Source organism: Colletes gigas, unplaced genomic scaffold, assembly GCF_013123115.1.
Source record: "Colletes gigas isolate AHSC1104 unplaced genomic scaffold, ASM1312311v1 Colletes_gigas_Sc00018, whole genome shotgun sequence".
NCBI classification, from domain to species: Eukaryota; Metazoa; Arthropoda; class Insecta; order Hymenoptera; family Colletidae; genus Colletes; species Colletes gigas.
The window spans coordinates 329,690-344,587 of NW_025106647.1; the positions used below are offsets into that span (position 1 = coordinate 329,690).

The 14,898-nt window shown below is 32.9% G+C and overlaps 1 protein-coding gene across 1 annotated transcript in view; it reads right to left on the minus strand.

Moving 5' to 3' along the window:
- Positions 1–297: 297 nt before the first annotated feature.
- LOC122400448 (calcium uptake protein 3, mitochondrial) overlaps positions 298–14,898 on the minus strand; it is a 40,120-nt gene continuing 25,519 nt past the window's right edge. Inside the window, exons 2-12 of the mRNA XM_043401926.1 lie at positions 12,281–12,422; positions 11,687–11,797; positions 7,832–7,879; positions 7,281–7,363; positions 5,029–5,091; positions 4,253–4,354; positions 3,300–3,428; positions 2,710–2,933; positions 1,524–1,681; positions 1,278–1,435; positions 298–642 (exon numbers count right to left, since the gene is read on the minus strand). Of these exons, the coding sequence (XP_043257861.1) occupies positions 574–642; positions 1,278–1,435; positions 1,524–1,681; positions 2,710–2,933; positions 3,300–3,428; positions 4,253–4,354; positions 5,029–5,091; positions 7,281–7,363; positions 7,832–7,879; positions 11,687–11,797; positions 12,281–12,422 (1,287 nt within the window). The 3' untranslated portion in view covers positions 298–573. The remainder of the gene's footprint in view (positions 643–1,277; positions 1,436–1,523; positions 1,682–2,709; positions 2,934–3,299; positions 3,429–4,252; positions 4,355–5,028; positions 5,092–7,280; positions 7,364–7,831; positions 7,880–11,686; positions 11,798–12,280; positions 12,423–14,898) is intronic.

Below are 14,898 nucleotides of genomic sequence, written 5' to 3' on the forward strand. Positions count from 1 at the left end.
ACAGGATTTTATATACTATGACAAATGGACTAGTTTAGGGAATTATATTATATTATAATTATATTTACGTGATAGACAATAATTACTTGAATTAGTCTGTTGTAATATATAAAATCCTGACTGTTTAGCAATTTTTAATACATCTATCACTTTATTTCCCTATGAAATAATTGGTCGAATTAAGTACGTGAGATCTTTTATTTTCATAATTTTCATTTCAAGGAAGAAAAATACATTGTATATAACATTTAACAAACATTTGTTTTTGCAATAATACTTAATTTGTAAGCTCCTCGGTGTCCATATTAGTATTTGTTATAGTCTATTATCGAGACTAGTTTGTTAGGAATTATACAAATATTAATATAATAAACGTAATAACGAACAAACATTAAATATAGGTGTAGAACTAGAACCACGAGTCATAAATAATGGTAACGGTTGGTATCACGATGGAAGTAATGCAAAGAGACTAGGACATGAAAGAGGACTAGCGTCCCAATGGCACTTTATATTCTTCGATGCGTTATACTTGCATTTCCTCCTAAATTCTTCTCACTCTTCTATTGTCAATTAACGAGACTTCATTTCTTGCTTCACGCAATAGGTAAAGGCCTGCCAGTTTTCTCGTCGCTGTTGCGACTGTAAAACATATACACAGAAACGTACAATAGCATTAATTAGAGATTCCCATTAATAGTTACAGATAGTTATTAAAATAGCGACTATCAAATCATGTTTAGGACAACGAATCAACAATTAATTCATTATTTTTTGGGTCTGCAATGTGGATCTACTTGTATGTCTAAAGAGTCGATGGATTTCTTATTGCAATAACTATTTTACTTTTGTTTACAAACACCAAGTATTGTTGTTTCTATGATACAACTATGCTTTTCTACTTTTGAAAGCATTTTAATTTCAATCAATTCACAAATTTCTAAATAAAAGCTATGTAGATAATAATTGATCAGAGATGGGCAAAATTTTACTCATAGGTATAATAAATGACCAGTTATTTGATTGTACCATTACTTGGATGAGTTTTTATCCGTCAAATATAATTCCATTTTGTAATTTAAAGTCTAAGAATTGTATTTGTTATTCAAAATTTGTATTTAGATAAGAACTTTGTCCATCTTTGTAACGAAGATTCCTGGACAATGATAACCATCTATGCACTGAAATAGACCTGAATCGGTTGCAGTATAGCGGGGGTATCTAGTATTATTTATGATACACTGGAAACAGAAATAATCTACTTCATCAAGTTGTACCTTGAATCCTCTTTTAAGTCGATCTTTCATTATCGCAATGAACTCCTTGTAAGATAATTGACCATCGCCATCTTCGTCAAACAATACGAAAACAGTGTCGATCATGTGATTTGAGAGTAAGCTTCCTGTACATATTTTCACAGCGCGCTGGAACTCGTCTGAAAAGGGAACAAATTTATTATTCAGATCTTATAATCGTCTTTCTTAACTATGTGCATTGCTCGAACAAAAAACAATTTTTCAAACCTTTTGATATTGGATGGTCTGCTAAGGTGTACATTTGCATAGCTATTGAGAAATCATCGATATTATTTAAGAACTGATAAAAACGTCGGAACTCCTCGAACGTAATGCCAATTTGAAGTTCCGAGTTTTGAAATATCCTGTCCAAATACTTGTCGTATCTGTAAACAAAAAATTCAAAAGTAAGTTGTCGAACTTCTGTTAAAAGATCTATAATGTTATAATATATAGAAGAACTTTAATTATTTAAAATAAAAATAGTTTTTAAAAGCTTACTTTTGTCCCTTATTTTATAGAAGCTTTCAAATTCTATTTTTTGTACAATAACGAAAATGTTTAAGTGTTTTGTTCATACATTGTTCAAAATAATTAAAGAATCAAATACTGAAAATTATATTATTGTTCAGCAAAGTATTCAAAATTTTTATTAGCCTGAGCAAACTAATATAGGACTTTAAATCTTAGTAACTTGAAATGATAGTATTTGCAGGCTTATAATAGTATATAAATTTAATTATAGCTCGTAAATAGCAAAGTTTGACCAAATAGATTAAGACTTTATATGTATAAGTTAGTTAAAATATTATTGGAGTATACAGGGTGTTCGGCCACCTCTGGGATAAATTTTAATGGGAAATTCTAGAAGTCAAAATAAGATGAAAATCAAAAATATCAATTTGTTGACTGAGGCTTCGTCAAAAAGTTATTAAAAAATTAAATGAAAAAATTTCAAATCGTTCTGGAAAAATTATTCTTGTTTGCGGGGGTTTATTACAATCATTTTTAGTGAATATACATACCCCCGAAATCCTACGTACTTTCGAGAAAAAAATTCTTTACAGAAAATATACTGTGTGACCGGAAATGTTTCTATAACTTTTTAACGAAATCTAGTATCCTTGATTTTCGTCTTATTTTGGTCTCTAGAATCTCTCATTAAAATTTTTCCCAGGGGTGGCCGAACACCCTGTACACATAGTACTTTTTTCATCTCTTATATTTAACTTATTTTCTAGAATTGTTAAGAAATAGGATTCCATAATTATGTTAAGCAGTAAACTAAATTGTGTATGTCGGTGCTTTTCAATAAAAAGTTTTAAAACATTCAGCATCTTAGTAGTCACTAAGAACTGAGGGTCATTTAGTAAAATATATTATGAAATAAAATAACTGGAGAAAGAGCGCTCACTCGTCGGTGTCGAGATAGGTGTATCGCAATAATATTTTAGCAAAATCCAGCTCTGAAATAGTGTCGCGCCCTTTACTAAATTCGTGAAATTCAAGTTCTAAAACTTCCTGCTGCAAATTCTCCATGAATCCCTTGAAATCTTCGTACTTCAGCTCATTGGCACCATCCTTTCCAAAGAAGTGTACCATTAAAGTTGTGTCGACAGCATGTCGGCGTTGCAAACCCTGTGAAGAATAATTTATAATTTATATAAATAATATAAGAGTCTTTCATACGTATTATTATACTTTTTTTAAGGTAAATATATCCTCGAAAAAACGATAAATATATTAATAATAAAATTAGTTTTAAATATTGTGTACGAATTAAATGGATCATTTCTTATTTAAAATTCCTATCGAAATGATTGACCAGAAAAATAAATTTATTTATCATCATTTAATTGAAGTCAGATATTTACAATGTTAAGAAAATTCATATAATTAATATAATTTGTATAGGATATTTATCAAACATTTAATTTATATAGTGTGTGTAGTTTTTCAAAAAACAAGAAAATATATTTTACATTTAATTGTTTTAAAACTAACCTGATCGTCGTCGATATATTGAACTTGAATTTCTTCCGGGGTTGTTTGTCTTTCAGTTAAATGCTCCAAATTTTCTTTAGTTTCGGTTCCATGACGGCCTCTCCAAGCGTGACTAAAAACCTTCTCCATCTACGCGAACCGAGGTAGAAAAAGTTGTTAGAACTTTCGGTCTTTCGATTATATATATTATCCTTTATAAGACAAACATACAGATGGATTTGCATAATAGAGGGGCAAAATGGCAGCTAAGATTTCAGCATCCAGCGCTAATGTGTCTGAAATAAATGGCAAAAGAGTTAGTATAGCAGATTGTTATCCTACGTTAATATCGAGCGACGCGAATCGTTCTCGTACGTAATCGGAATCTACACACATCTGTAGTGTTACAATTTCATCGGATTGATTAATTAGGGTTGATCGTATAATCGAAGGCGTTAAAAATTAAGGGCGATGAAAAGGCATATTTAAATTTTAAATAATTGTTTAAATGTTATTTCGTTATCGCAAAATATTATAAACAAAAATAAACTCTCAAAAAACAAGATGGACGAATACAATAAATTTTGATACACTCTGTGTGACACGTATAGTTAATGTGTGTATTTTGTGGTATAACGTCACAGTGGTTTAATAATTATTTATAGTTAAGACAAACATTATTCTGCGATTTTAATTATTACAATTTTGAATTATCAATCGAAATATTTTTAAATAAAATTTATACACAGTTGTATTTAATATATAGTAAATATATTTGATAAATAATATTTTCATTTGTGCATAGAAATAATAAATAATGATATAATTTTGAATGGTTCGATGGTAAAGTTCGAAAAATACAAAAATCGTAGTAATTGAAATCGTAGTTTAAAGTCAACATTAAAATCCAAATTCACTCTTTAAAAGAAATAAAACAATTACATATCACACATTTTTACCTATGGATAACTTACGTAAGAATTAGAACGAATCTCTGTGTTCTTGTTTCCCAGTTGGTTGTTACGAAGTTTCGGTTTTTTAATGATTTCTCGTTTCGGGTCGATTAAGGAATTCAACTAATGTGTGAAAATAAATAAAATAAAACATGAATGATTATTACGTAAAAAAGAGCAAACTAAATACAAAGTCCACTATATGTACGACACACAAACGTAAGCTTTTATGACACCTGAAACGATAAAGCAAAGGTGCCAATGAAAGTGCAACTAACAACAAAATTGAAACAAACAAGACAACTATAAGCATCGAAACGAATATAATACGAAAACGAAAGAGACAAAAGATGGAGGAAAAAAATTAATTTTGAATTGAATAAACTTCGAAATTGAAAGTTTAAAAATTAGAAAAAAGTTACATTGATACTAGCGTCCGAATAAAGTAAAATTAAACAAGCTTGATAATAATTTGAAAGGATAGGTTTGTTGTTTGTTATTTCGAAATCTGATAGTACGGTTCGTTAATTGGAAACATTAGTATTGCGTTTGGACGTTCGATTTTATATATTTAAAAGTAAAGGGACGTTAATCTTCAAGAATGGTTTATTTAGAAGAATATATTAGACGTCGAGGAAAGTGTGAATTGATCACACTGTCAAGCAAGTTCGTTAGTAGTCAAAGGCACAGCCGTCATGGGCTGATTACGGCAGCAAGCGAGTAGAATGAATCACGCGGCAATAATCGAGGCTACGCTCGAACTCGACTCACATTTTCACGAATATGCTAAAACTCACTAGACGTTTCGTTTCGTCGTCGAGATTCCGCTTCTTCATGTTGCCGCCGAGCAGTTCTCGAATCTGTGAAAATTACAAACGTATTCGTGCAAATTGGAAAACCCTACTGCGTTACGTCGAACGACCTTCGGCGTTTCGTGTCACACGATTTCTTTTCTCCCTTTCTGGTGACAGAACATCGACAAATGTCATTTTCCTAAAATCTCTGTTATCTGTGCTTTCATAAAAAAAAATAAAATAGAACAAAATAAAGTATATTAACAGAACACAATAATTCGACGAATTTGGCTAGCATGGAAAAATCAATTTTTTACACTCGTCTACCTTACCTAAAAGTAATGTAATTTAATTAATTTCTTGCTTTTTTATATTTCATCATAGTTGACGATTTCGACAAATTTTGTTAGTAGTTTTGAAGAATAATACGGTTTATTACAATTAGAAATTACTACAAACTAGAGTCTAATAATTTCTTCACCAAGTGTTTGTAACTGTCAGTACGAATATTTTCGTGCACTGATAGCAACGTATTTATAAAGTCCTTTTTAAAGTTTATCGCACAATTTGGCTGCGAAAAGGGTATAACTTTAATTTACATTATTTATCATTTTGTTACATAGAGTTTAAAACTCGCGGTTTTGGTGCTGTGTTTCTATTGGTTACGTGCGAACCAATTACGCGTTTCTTCCTACGTTGTCCGTACGATGCGCGTCTCGAAACCATGTGCAATGTATAAAATGTATTTACACGCGTCGTGTTGTAGTATAATTACAAACTAATGTATATTACCGTCTGTAAATACAATACTAAATGTTCGTGAATTCGAGTGTTCATTTGGAATAGACCCATTACCCTAACATATCTGCTGTCATTCACGATTTACAATTGCTTAAATAAAAGAGGTTACTCGGATAAAATGGCCAATTTCGCCCCAAAAGTGAAAATGTGTAGGAAATAATTGCGGTTAAGTTCTTAGGTATGTCTAATAAACATTTCTGTAAAGTTTTATAAAAATTGTCGTGTATCGGTTACGAGGGTTCTCTTATCAGTTTCTTGTTTTACTCAACTTTCCCTTGCATTTAACCATAACTGGAAACTAGAAAAGCAAAATACAAATGCTGATTGTAGTTCTGCGTCCTAATGTCTGGGAGTTCCAAAACTGGAAGCCTATAACTTCCTGATTAGAAGATTACAAACATTGTTTCAACCCTTTGGGGATTAATAGATTTAAGCAATCAGTCTTTTCATCTTTTTTGTATCGCAGAAGAAAGCATTCAATGACTTTCATATGAGACTTAAATAAGTTACAAGTTAGATTTGTCATTGCACAACAAGGTGTTAATATTCGTTGCTAATTAAGAAAATCGTAGATCGAAATAAACTTGCAAATTATCACATTCTTTAATCCTTACCACTCCTGTGTCGAGTGTGGCTCGACATCATATTTCTAACACCAACTCTAAAATTGAGCTAGACATTATACAATGCAATTTCTAAAATAATTTAAATAAAAAATATATTTGTTATGCACTTTGCACTCTTGCAATATATTTTATTGAGACATCCTTTTTTAAATGTATTTTGTAAATTAATTAAGTAATTGTTGGAAGATATAACAAAAAAATTAAGGAGTGCAAAGGATTAAGCCATTGTATTATTTTTCCTTAATTTTTATAAACAGAAATAGAAGCAACGAAATCATTTTCTTATTTCTTCTTGATACTATAAGTGGCATTCTACTTAATGTAATTGTTTTAAAATATACTGTGTTTGTTGCATAAATTAAAATCACTGTAAAACCTCAAAGGGATAAATTATTGCTCATGCATGTGACTTATATTTATCCATTAAAAGCCGATAATGTATTCCGTGCGCGCAATGTAATTGCAGTCGGTGCAGCAAATTAACTTAACTTATTTAAGAAGCGTGATCAGAATAAATTTTATAATCGATGGTGCAATTCTGTTTAGTGAAATAAAAGTTCGGTTTAATTTCTACGTTTGGTATCGCTATTCAAATTACCAGAGAAGCGTGATCGGAATAAATATTTGCATCCGGTATCGTGATTCTATCGATTATGTGATTTTTAATGTCGATATCGCTATCGAACTTGTGTCTTAAAATAAATATTTTGGAAACGTCGAATTATGTTTTTGCATTCCAACAATGTACATGCAGAATTGGAATGTGTATAAAAAAAAAAGGAAAATTGTATTCATACGTGCAAAAATGTAAAAGAACAGTTGTCTTACCACAAGAAATTCAGTTTTGTCCACACGTTCGTTTCCATCAGTGTCGAACATGTTAAACGCGATATGAAAACCTGTTTTAGGTTCTGAAATCAAATTTCTCGTTATTTTGAATCGTGCAGTAATCATGTTTGTGCAGATATACAGGGTGTTCGGCCATCCCTGGGGGAAATTTTAATAGGAGATTCTAGAGGTCAAAATAGGACGAAAATCAAGAATACGAATTTGTTGATGGAGGCTTCGTTAAAAAGTTATTAACGTTTAAAGTTCCGTCCGTACTGAATTTTTTCCTAGGAAGTGGGTAGAATTTCGGGGGTAGGTCTAATCACCAAAAATTATTGTAATTGTCACCTGGAACCAAAAATAATTTTTTCAGAATGATTTAAAATCTTTTAATTTAATTTTTTAATAACTTTTTAGCGAACCCTTTGTATAGAAATTGATATTCTTGATTTTCGTCTTATTTTGGCCGTTCGAATCACCCATTAAAATTTTTCCCAGGAGTGACCGAACACATATTGTCGGTCGAATTTACGAAAATAGCGAATACTTACTGATTAGAATGGACAAAAGAAACAAATACTCCGTATAGGAAACAATTCCTAAAAATAATGAGAAAAGAAAAAAGATTATTGTTACTGATAAAATCATTATAATATGTATATTATACATTTTATGAAAGAAAAAAGTGTTTCATATTATTCAAGAGTGTTGTTTATGAAACATTTTTTTCATTATTTTAAATATTTCAAACTTCATCTGCTTCTGATTGTCAACTGCCAAACAATTAATTTATCTGTGTACGTTTCATACTGTCTATACAAAACTAACGAAGCGTTATACTGGTCTTTAGAAATTCACAGTGTAAACAATAATTCAATTTAAATAATAATTCTGTTTGAATTTTTTAACATTGGATAACAGATAGAAACAAACTGTAGAGGGAAAGGTTAAATGGTATAATAGTATCTATTTTTCAAAGTTCGTATTTCTCCTATTCCTCAATAAATAATTATTAAAAATATTAATCTTAAACTAACTTAAAAAAAAAATAAAAAATAAAAATATTATTTGATATAAAAAATAAAATTTTACTTTATTTTGTTCATAACTGCAACGATGCACCAAAAAAATGCAGTTGCATATTTTTTTTTAATCGAATTGCATATTTTTATTTACTCAAATCGATTCCTCGGATAATACCGCGTAAAAAATCATTAGGACATTGTGTTTAAAAAATCAATATTTTGTGAGATATTTCACACGTTTAATAAATCGTCAAGTTAGTAAAATTTTCTGATACGTGGTGTACGATTTTGGTTGTGAATCACACTGTAATAAATTGAGAAATAGATGCCTGTTCTGTAGGATTCTCGAGTAGGAAACCCCCCTAAGGACATTAGATCCATTTGTATGAAAATGATATGTCGTTTCGTAGGGGGCACCCCTGTTTTGTTTACGACGACATCGTGACAAAGTTCCCCACTAATTTTCCCGATAATCACGTTAACTCGTATCTAACCGTAACAAGTTACAACGGAAGACGCCTAGAAAGTAGTCACGAATGGGACATTAGATACGCCTCATAGCGTCCTAGGCATTTCTGTCGGGCATCCCCTTTTTCTCGCGGCTCAAGAAACGCCTAATAACTTGGAGTCTTAACGGCGTCCAGTGAATGATCGTCGCGTTACCTAAATTTTCATTCACGGAACACACCCTTCCGCGTGCTTCAGCTTTGTAGCAGACATAAAATCGATTTTATTGCACTATAACCACTCTATAAAACGCTTTCACGGCATTGGGCGCGAAGAAAGTTTACGAAGCGGAAACACGAAGAAAGCGACCGGGGATGGAAGGAAACTGCGCCGTGAAAGCTCCGCCGTCGATGTACATATTTCTCTCCGTTGGACGATCATTTTTTATTTAAACCCCACAGATGAAGTTATATGGCGGGCAAGGTTGGCGAACATTAGAAATATTCGAGGCGACTTTTCGTAGCTTATACAATATTTTAATCGATATTATTCAACAATATTAACTTATTGTTACATAGAGGAAATGCGCCATATTTGGAGCGACAAAGTATCTAAAACACTAGTAATGTTATTCCATTTATAACACAGCAAATTAAAGAGAATTAACTGTTAATCAATTACATTTGTTGTTGAATTTTAATAGTTTTCAATCTGTTGAGAAATGTAAAACATAAATTTGCAAGTTTCTCAGCAAACATTCAATCGTTGCAACCGTGGTTAAAATATTTAAAAATTTTACGGTAATTTAATCTCATTTTGTGCAAAGGTTTCATTCACAGAATTATACGTCTTATTTTGCTACGTTATATCGTATAGATGTATGAGAATCCCATTGAAAGCCGAATCGTAGGTGGAGAATTTATACGAGAAATTTCATTCATTAAATTTTATGACTCGTACCATTACACTGTAAGTACGCATTTCGAGTCCCTTGAATTTCATTCGTAAAGTTTCTTAATTTGCTTCTCTATATTGTGCGACGCTTATGAGAATTTCCTTCGAAGTTCATATTGTAAACAATTAACATTTTTAAGAAATCTTCATTCGCAACGGTTCATTCATTTATTCCGTACAACTGGATATTTAAATTTTCGCGCGCGATTGTATCAATAACTATTTTTAATATACAGGGTGTTCGGTCACCCCTGGGAAAAATTTGAATGGGACATTCTAGAGGCCAAAATAAGACGAAAATCAAGGATACTAATTTGTTGATTGAGACTTCGTTAAAAAGTTAGAGAAACATTTCCGGCTACACAGTATATTTTCGGTAAAGAATTTTTTTCTCGAAAGTACATAGGATTTCAGGGGTATGTTTATTCACCAAAAATGATTGTAATTGATGCCTATAACTAAAAATAGTTTTTTTTTAGAACGATTTGAAATTTTTTAATTTCGCCAAAAAATTTCTGCACCTACTCGAATTTTGGGGGGTATGCCTATTCATGATTGTAATTGAGCCCCGCAACCGAAAATAATTTTTTCGTGAATGATTTGAAATTTTATAATAACTTTTTAACGAAGCCTCAATCAACAAATTGATATTCTCGATAATCTCCCATTAAAATTTTTCCCAGTTGTGGCCGATCACCCTGTATATTTCTGTTTTTGTTTTCTATATTTATTTTTATATTTTCTATATCTTAAAAAATGTCGGTAAATTATCGGCAAAGAGTTTTGATCGACACTTTTATCGACTTACCGATAGATAAAAACGTCGGTAAATGTGTAATCCCTACTTAGGAGATACAGAAGTGTTCAACTTACGAATCACGCATGGTGTTAAGAATCATTTGAAGAATCACTACCGTAATGTATCAATTTTTAAATCATAATTTAGACGATCGGTGTTACGGGCAAAAGCTTATTTGCGAACGAATCTACAATGTTCATTCGTCATTCGGGAATAAAATTTGTCCGACTTTAACAGTACAACACTTGGTACATGCGCAATAAGGAAGTATTTCGTATAGTTATGATGTACGTATAGCAGAAGAATCGATATTTGTAACAAGAGGCTTGTTTCGTACGCGGCCCAACGGTGCTTTACGCGAGCGTTCTATAATCGTAACGAATGTTCTCAAAGCTGAGTGGATCAAGTTAGGCTCGTATATTCGACCGTGAAATTCTGGTTCGCGGGCTCACGTGCACGGAAGAAAAAGAGAAAGTGGGATACGGAGAGGACGGTGGTGCTCGTTTATTAGAGGGAAGTGTGAAACTGGCTTCGCGCGCGATTATTTGCATTTCCATTAGCGCGACAAACGTGCGGCGAACGCGCAAAAAGCCAGGAAGGGGCCCGCGACTCGTTAACAACGGAACCCTATTATTTTGATCATCACAGGGGCGATGGAATTAATTGCTATGTCCGAAACGCGAACAAAATGCAACCAAATCAAATCTTTTTAAGCAATCAAAGCTGCTTATACGAATTCTAATACCATTTGATAATATTTGAAGCTATAATAAATAACAAAAGTTGGCGAGAAAAACTGTATAAAAAAAAAGTTTAATCGTAGATTTAGTTGGACTTTTTACTGTATTCGAATGTTGCAAACTATGAAAATAATTTTTTCTGAACGAAAATAGTTCTTCTTATTTAGCAAAATCCATTTAAAAACTGCAAATATATTTTCTTTTATATTACGTGAGTTATAATTATTTTTTAAATTTGATGCCATTTGAAAAATTGTATAAAAAGCTAAAATGGATTCGGTTATGGTCGTTGTCGTTTCGTTACGCAGAGGGGAACGTTCGTATTTTAAGAGTGTTTTTAGTTTAAAAGTAGCAGCTTTGTATGTATACCGTACGTCGTTAAGATTTCTTTCAAGCGTTTGGAAGTCAGAAGCTCGGGGCGTGTATTTCTCGATCGCTCACCTTTATCCCGAAGATTTCTGAACATATGCGGACTTCCTTGACGCAACGAAGGAACGCTATTTCTCATCACTTCCAGCTCCTTGTCAGCTAACACGCGTCTCTTCAGTCTAGCTAAAATATCACCGAAATTTATAGTTGTTTACGTTATTTAGGCACCGGGGTTCATCAAGGGACACCGTGATTTCACTGCGTCGTCAATGTCAGTTTGCACGGGGTGCGCGTCAAAGGGCCGAAAAATAGTTCCACGAACCAGTTTATTTAAAACATTTATTTTGTACGCGGAACGATGCGACCGATGCATCGAAATAGAATGTCATCAGAATATTAGAGAACGATTATTTATTACGAAATGCCAATTGAAAGAGAAAGATTTTCTACTTTGCTAGAATTGCAACGTTATCGATAAGACAGGGATCATGAATTATGATTTATCCTTCGAGCGTCTCACGCGAGCTTTTCGATGTTGCACGGTAATGCGATTCATTAATATATGTTGCCACAAATTACGAGGGTATTCGTTGTCAAGACAAAGCGAGTTATTATCGTAAGCTGACAGTGTTTATCGCACTCGGTGCAAATTTATTTAATACTTACGTCTGGGTTCGGGTTCAACAACACTGTCAAGGAAGTCCTGGGGCGTCATGTAAAGCTGCCCATCGTATTCCACCGATGCAAATTTTATAAACCTTCTTTCTCTCCTCGTTAGCTTTACTGCCTTTTGTGTCTCATCGTCGCGCTGCACAACAAAGTTAGAAATATACAGTGTGTCTTTTTACATATATCTTTTGATCGTAACTTTTTATAATACATAGCATTTCATAACAATAAAACCAAGCGTTAGAATAGTGTTCTTTGATGATATTTCACCGGCACTATTCGTTCCATAGAGCAGACCCAAAATATAATTGATTTCACGCAAACAGATACGTTGCAGAAGCAACTTTCTACAACCATTGCAATCTTTCAATCTACGATACTCGGTTGATATATTTCGAATGCAGATAGCTTACAGCTACACTTTCTATATCTGTTGTTTTGGGAATACAAGAAAAGAGAAAACAAAAAGTAAACAGTACATCAACTTGAAATATATCTTTTATTCATAAACACCTGTTGAACAAGTGCAAATAAAGATGTCGTTTCCAGTTCCCAATGTTTTCGTATTATTCCTAAGCACTGAAAAAGTAAAATATTTAATATTGTTTTTAGGTCAATATTATTAAATATTTTAATTTTTTCTATGTCTAGGAATTTTGATTAATGGAGGATGCAGTGGTGCAAGACTTAATTTAATAAATAAAGGTACGTTTCATAAAAATACCACTGTATCTTCCATTTTGATTGACTAAAATGGAGTCGATCAAAATGGAGGATGTAGTGGTGTTAAAAAGCGAAGCTTTTTATTTATGGTATTGTAAAACAGTGGAAAGTGGCATTTTATCTACTTTGTTATCAGAATAAATTAAATAAATAGAATTCGATATATTTTGTTGGGGACAGGTAGTGAAAAGTATCAATGGAGATTAATCAAAACAGTAGCTATTGTTATAAAACTTGATTACTTATTTGTACGATACATAGATTATTTGATAAAAAATCTGTTTATTTGGTTGATCGAGCCATAGAATGTTCCTTGACGAGTCGATTGGTTGATGAGAGCAACGAAAGGTTAAGAAACTACCGATGCACAGGAGGAACGCGACTATGAAAAATTGTCGAATTTTTCGATGGGTGAGGCTCTTTTGTTAACTTCCTTCGTGGGAGCCTGTAACGCCCACTTTGTGCTCGATTACTCTCCTCCCACTTACTTACCCGCTCACCTACACCGATGCGATACACGTTTCGCGTATTTCGCGACGTAAGCCGTAGTTAAGCCCTTAAATATATGTACACAAGAGTCATGTAACGACATGAATTTGCGATCTCACCGGTGCAGATTGAATCGTTCATTCTGGGGACGCGAAATTGCTGGAACGCGCGACTCCCGCGCCCGAGGGCTACGTTTCAGAAGAATTGATTATGAGTTATTGTCATATACTCGACCACACAGTTCCCTGTTTCTTTCCGTTATGCCCGGGGAATGGAGCGCGAATGCTTAAATAATGCGACACGGTGGACGTTGAAAGCCTCGGGAAGAAATTTTGCCCTCTGCAATTTACTTGCACCTGTTTAATTGAACAATTTTTACCCTCCAACCTACATTACTTGTCTCTGAAAGGGTATAGCCGAATAAGGGGGTCAAATGTGCCCCCAAACCGAATGGAACGAGCCACGGGTCATTCGATAGCAAAAAAAAAAACCCTGTGTGCAAATTTTTAACTTGAAATTTCGACCGTGGGGGTAGTAATGGGGTAAAAACGAAAATCATGTTTTTGTACAATTTCTCTTGACCTATTGAGTAAAAAAATGTAAAAAAATTCAGAGACATTTCGGGTACCGGGGCACATACTTTGGGAGATTTTCAGATTTTTTGATTGAAGAACCAGGTAGTGAAAAATAAAAAACAGCAAAAAATGCCGAAAAATGCCGATTACGTATTGAAGGAGGCTCGGAACTACTTTTATACTTTTACAGTAAACAGGTATTACTATTACTATTATTCTCAATTTTTTTCAGATTTTTCATTTTGGTGCGCCGCAGTGAAAAAAAATAAAAACCGAGTTTTTCCTCATTTTCTGCGTGTTAGAGTAACTTACACGTTGAATTTTTATGCATAATACTAAGTCCAGAAGAGAGACTCGAACCTACAGTAAAAAAACTTCCAGCGGTTCAGCAGTCGGACACTCTAACGCTGCGCCATCGACGTCGTTGAAAATATCGTTGATTTTCTAGGATATATTGCGCTCAACGGTTGGCTTTATTTTATTTGTTTCAATTGTTATGTAATTCTGCTTAGTGTAGAAACATTAAAAAGTCTACAAAACACTTATATATTGAAGGATGCATAAAAATTCAACGTGTAAGTTACTCTAACACGCAGAAAATGTGGAAAAACTCGGTTTTTACTTTTTTTCACTGCGGCGCACCAAAATGAAAAATCTGAAAAAATTGAGAATAATAGTAATAGTAATACCTGTTTACTGTAAAAGTATAAAAGTAGTTCCGGGCCTCCTTCAATACGTAATCGGCATTTTTCGGCATTTTTTTGCTGTTTTTTATTTTTCACTACCTGGTTCTTCAATAAAAAAATCTGAAAATCTCCCAAAGTATGT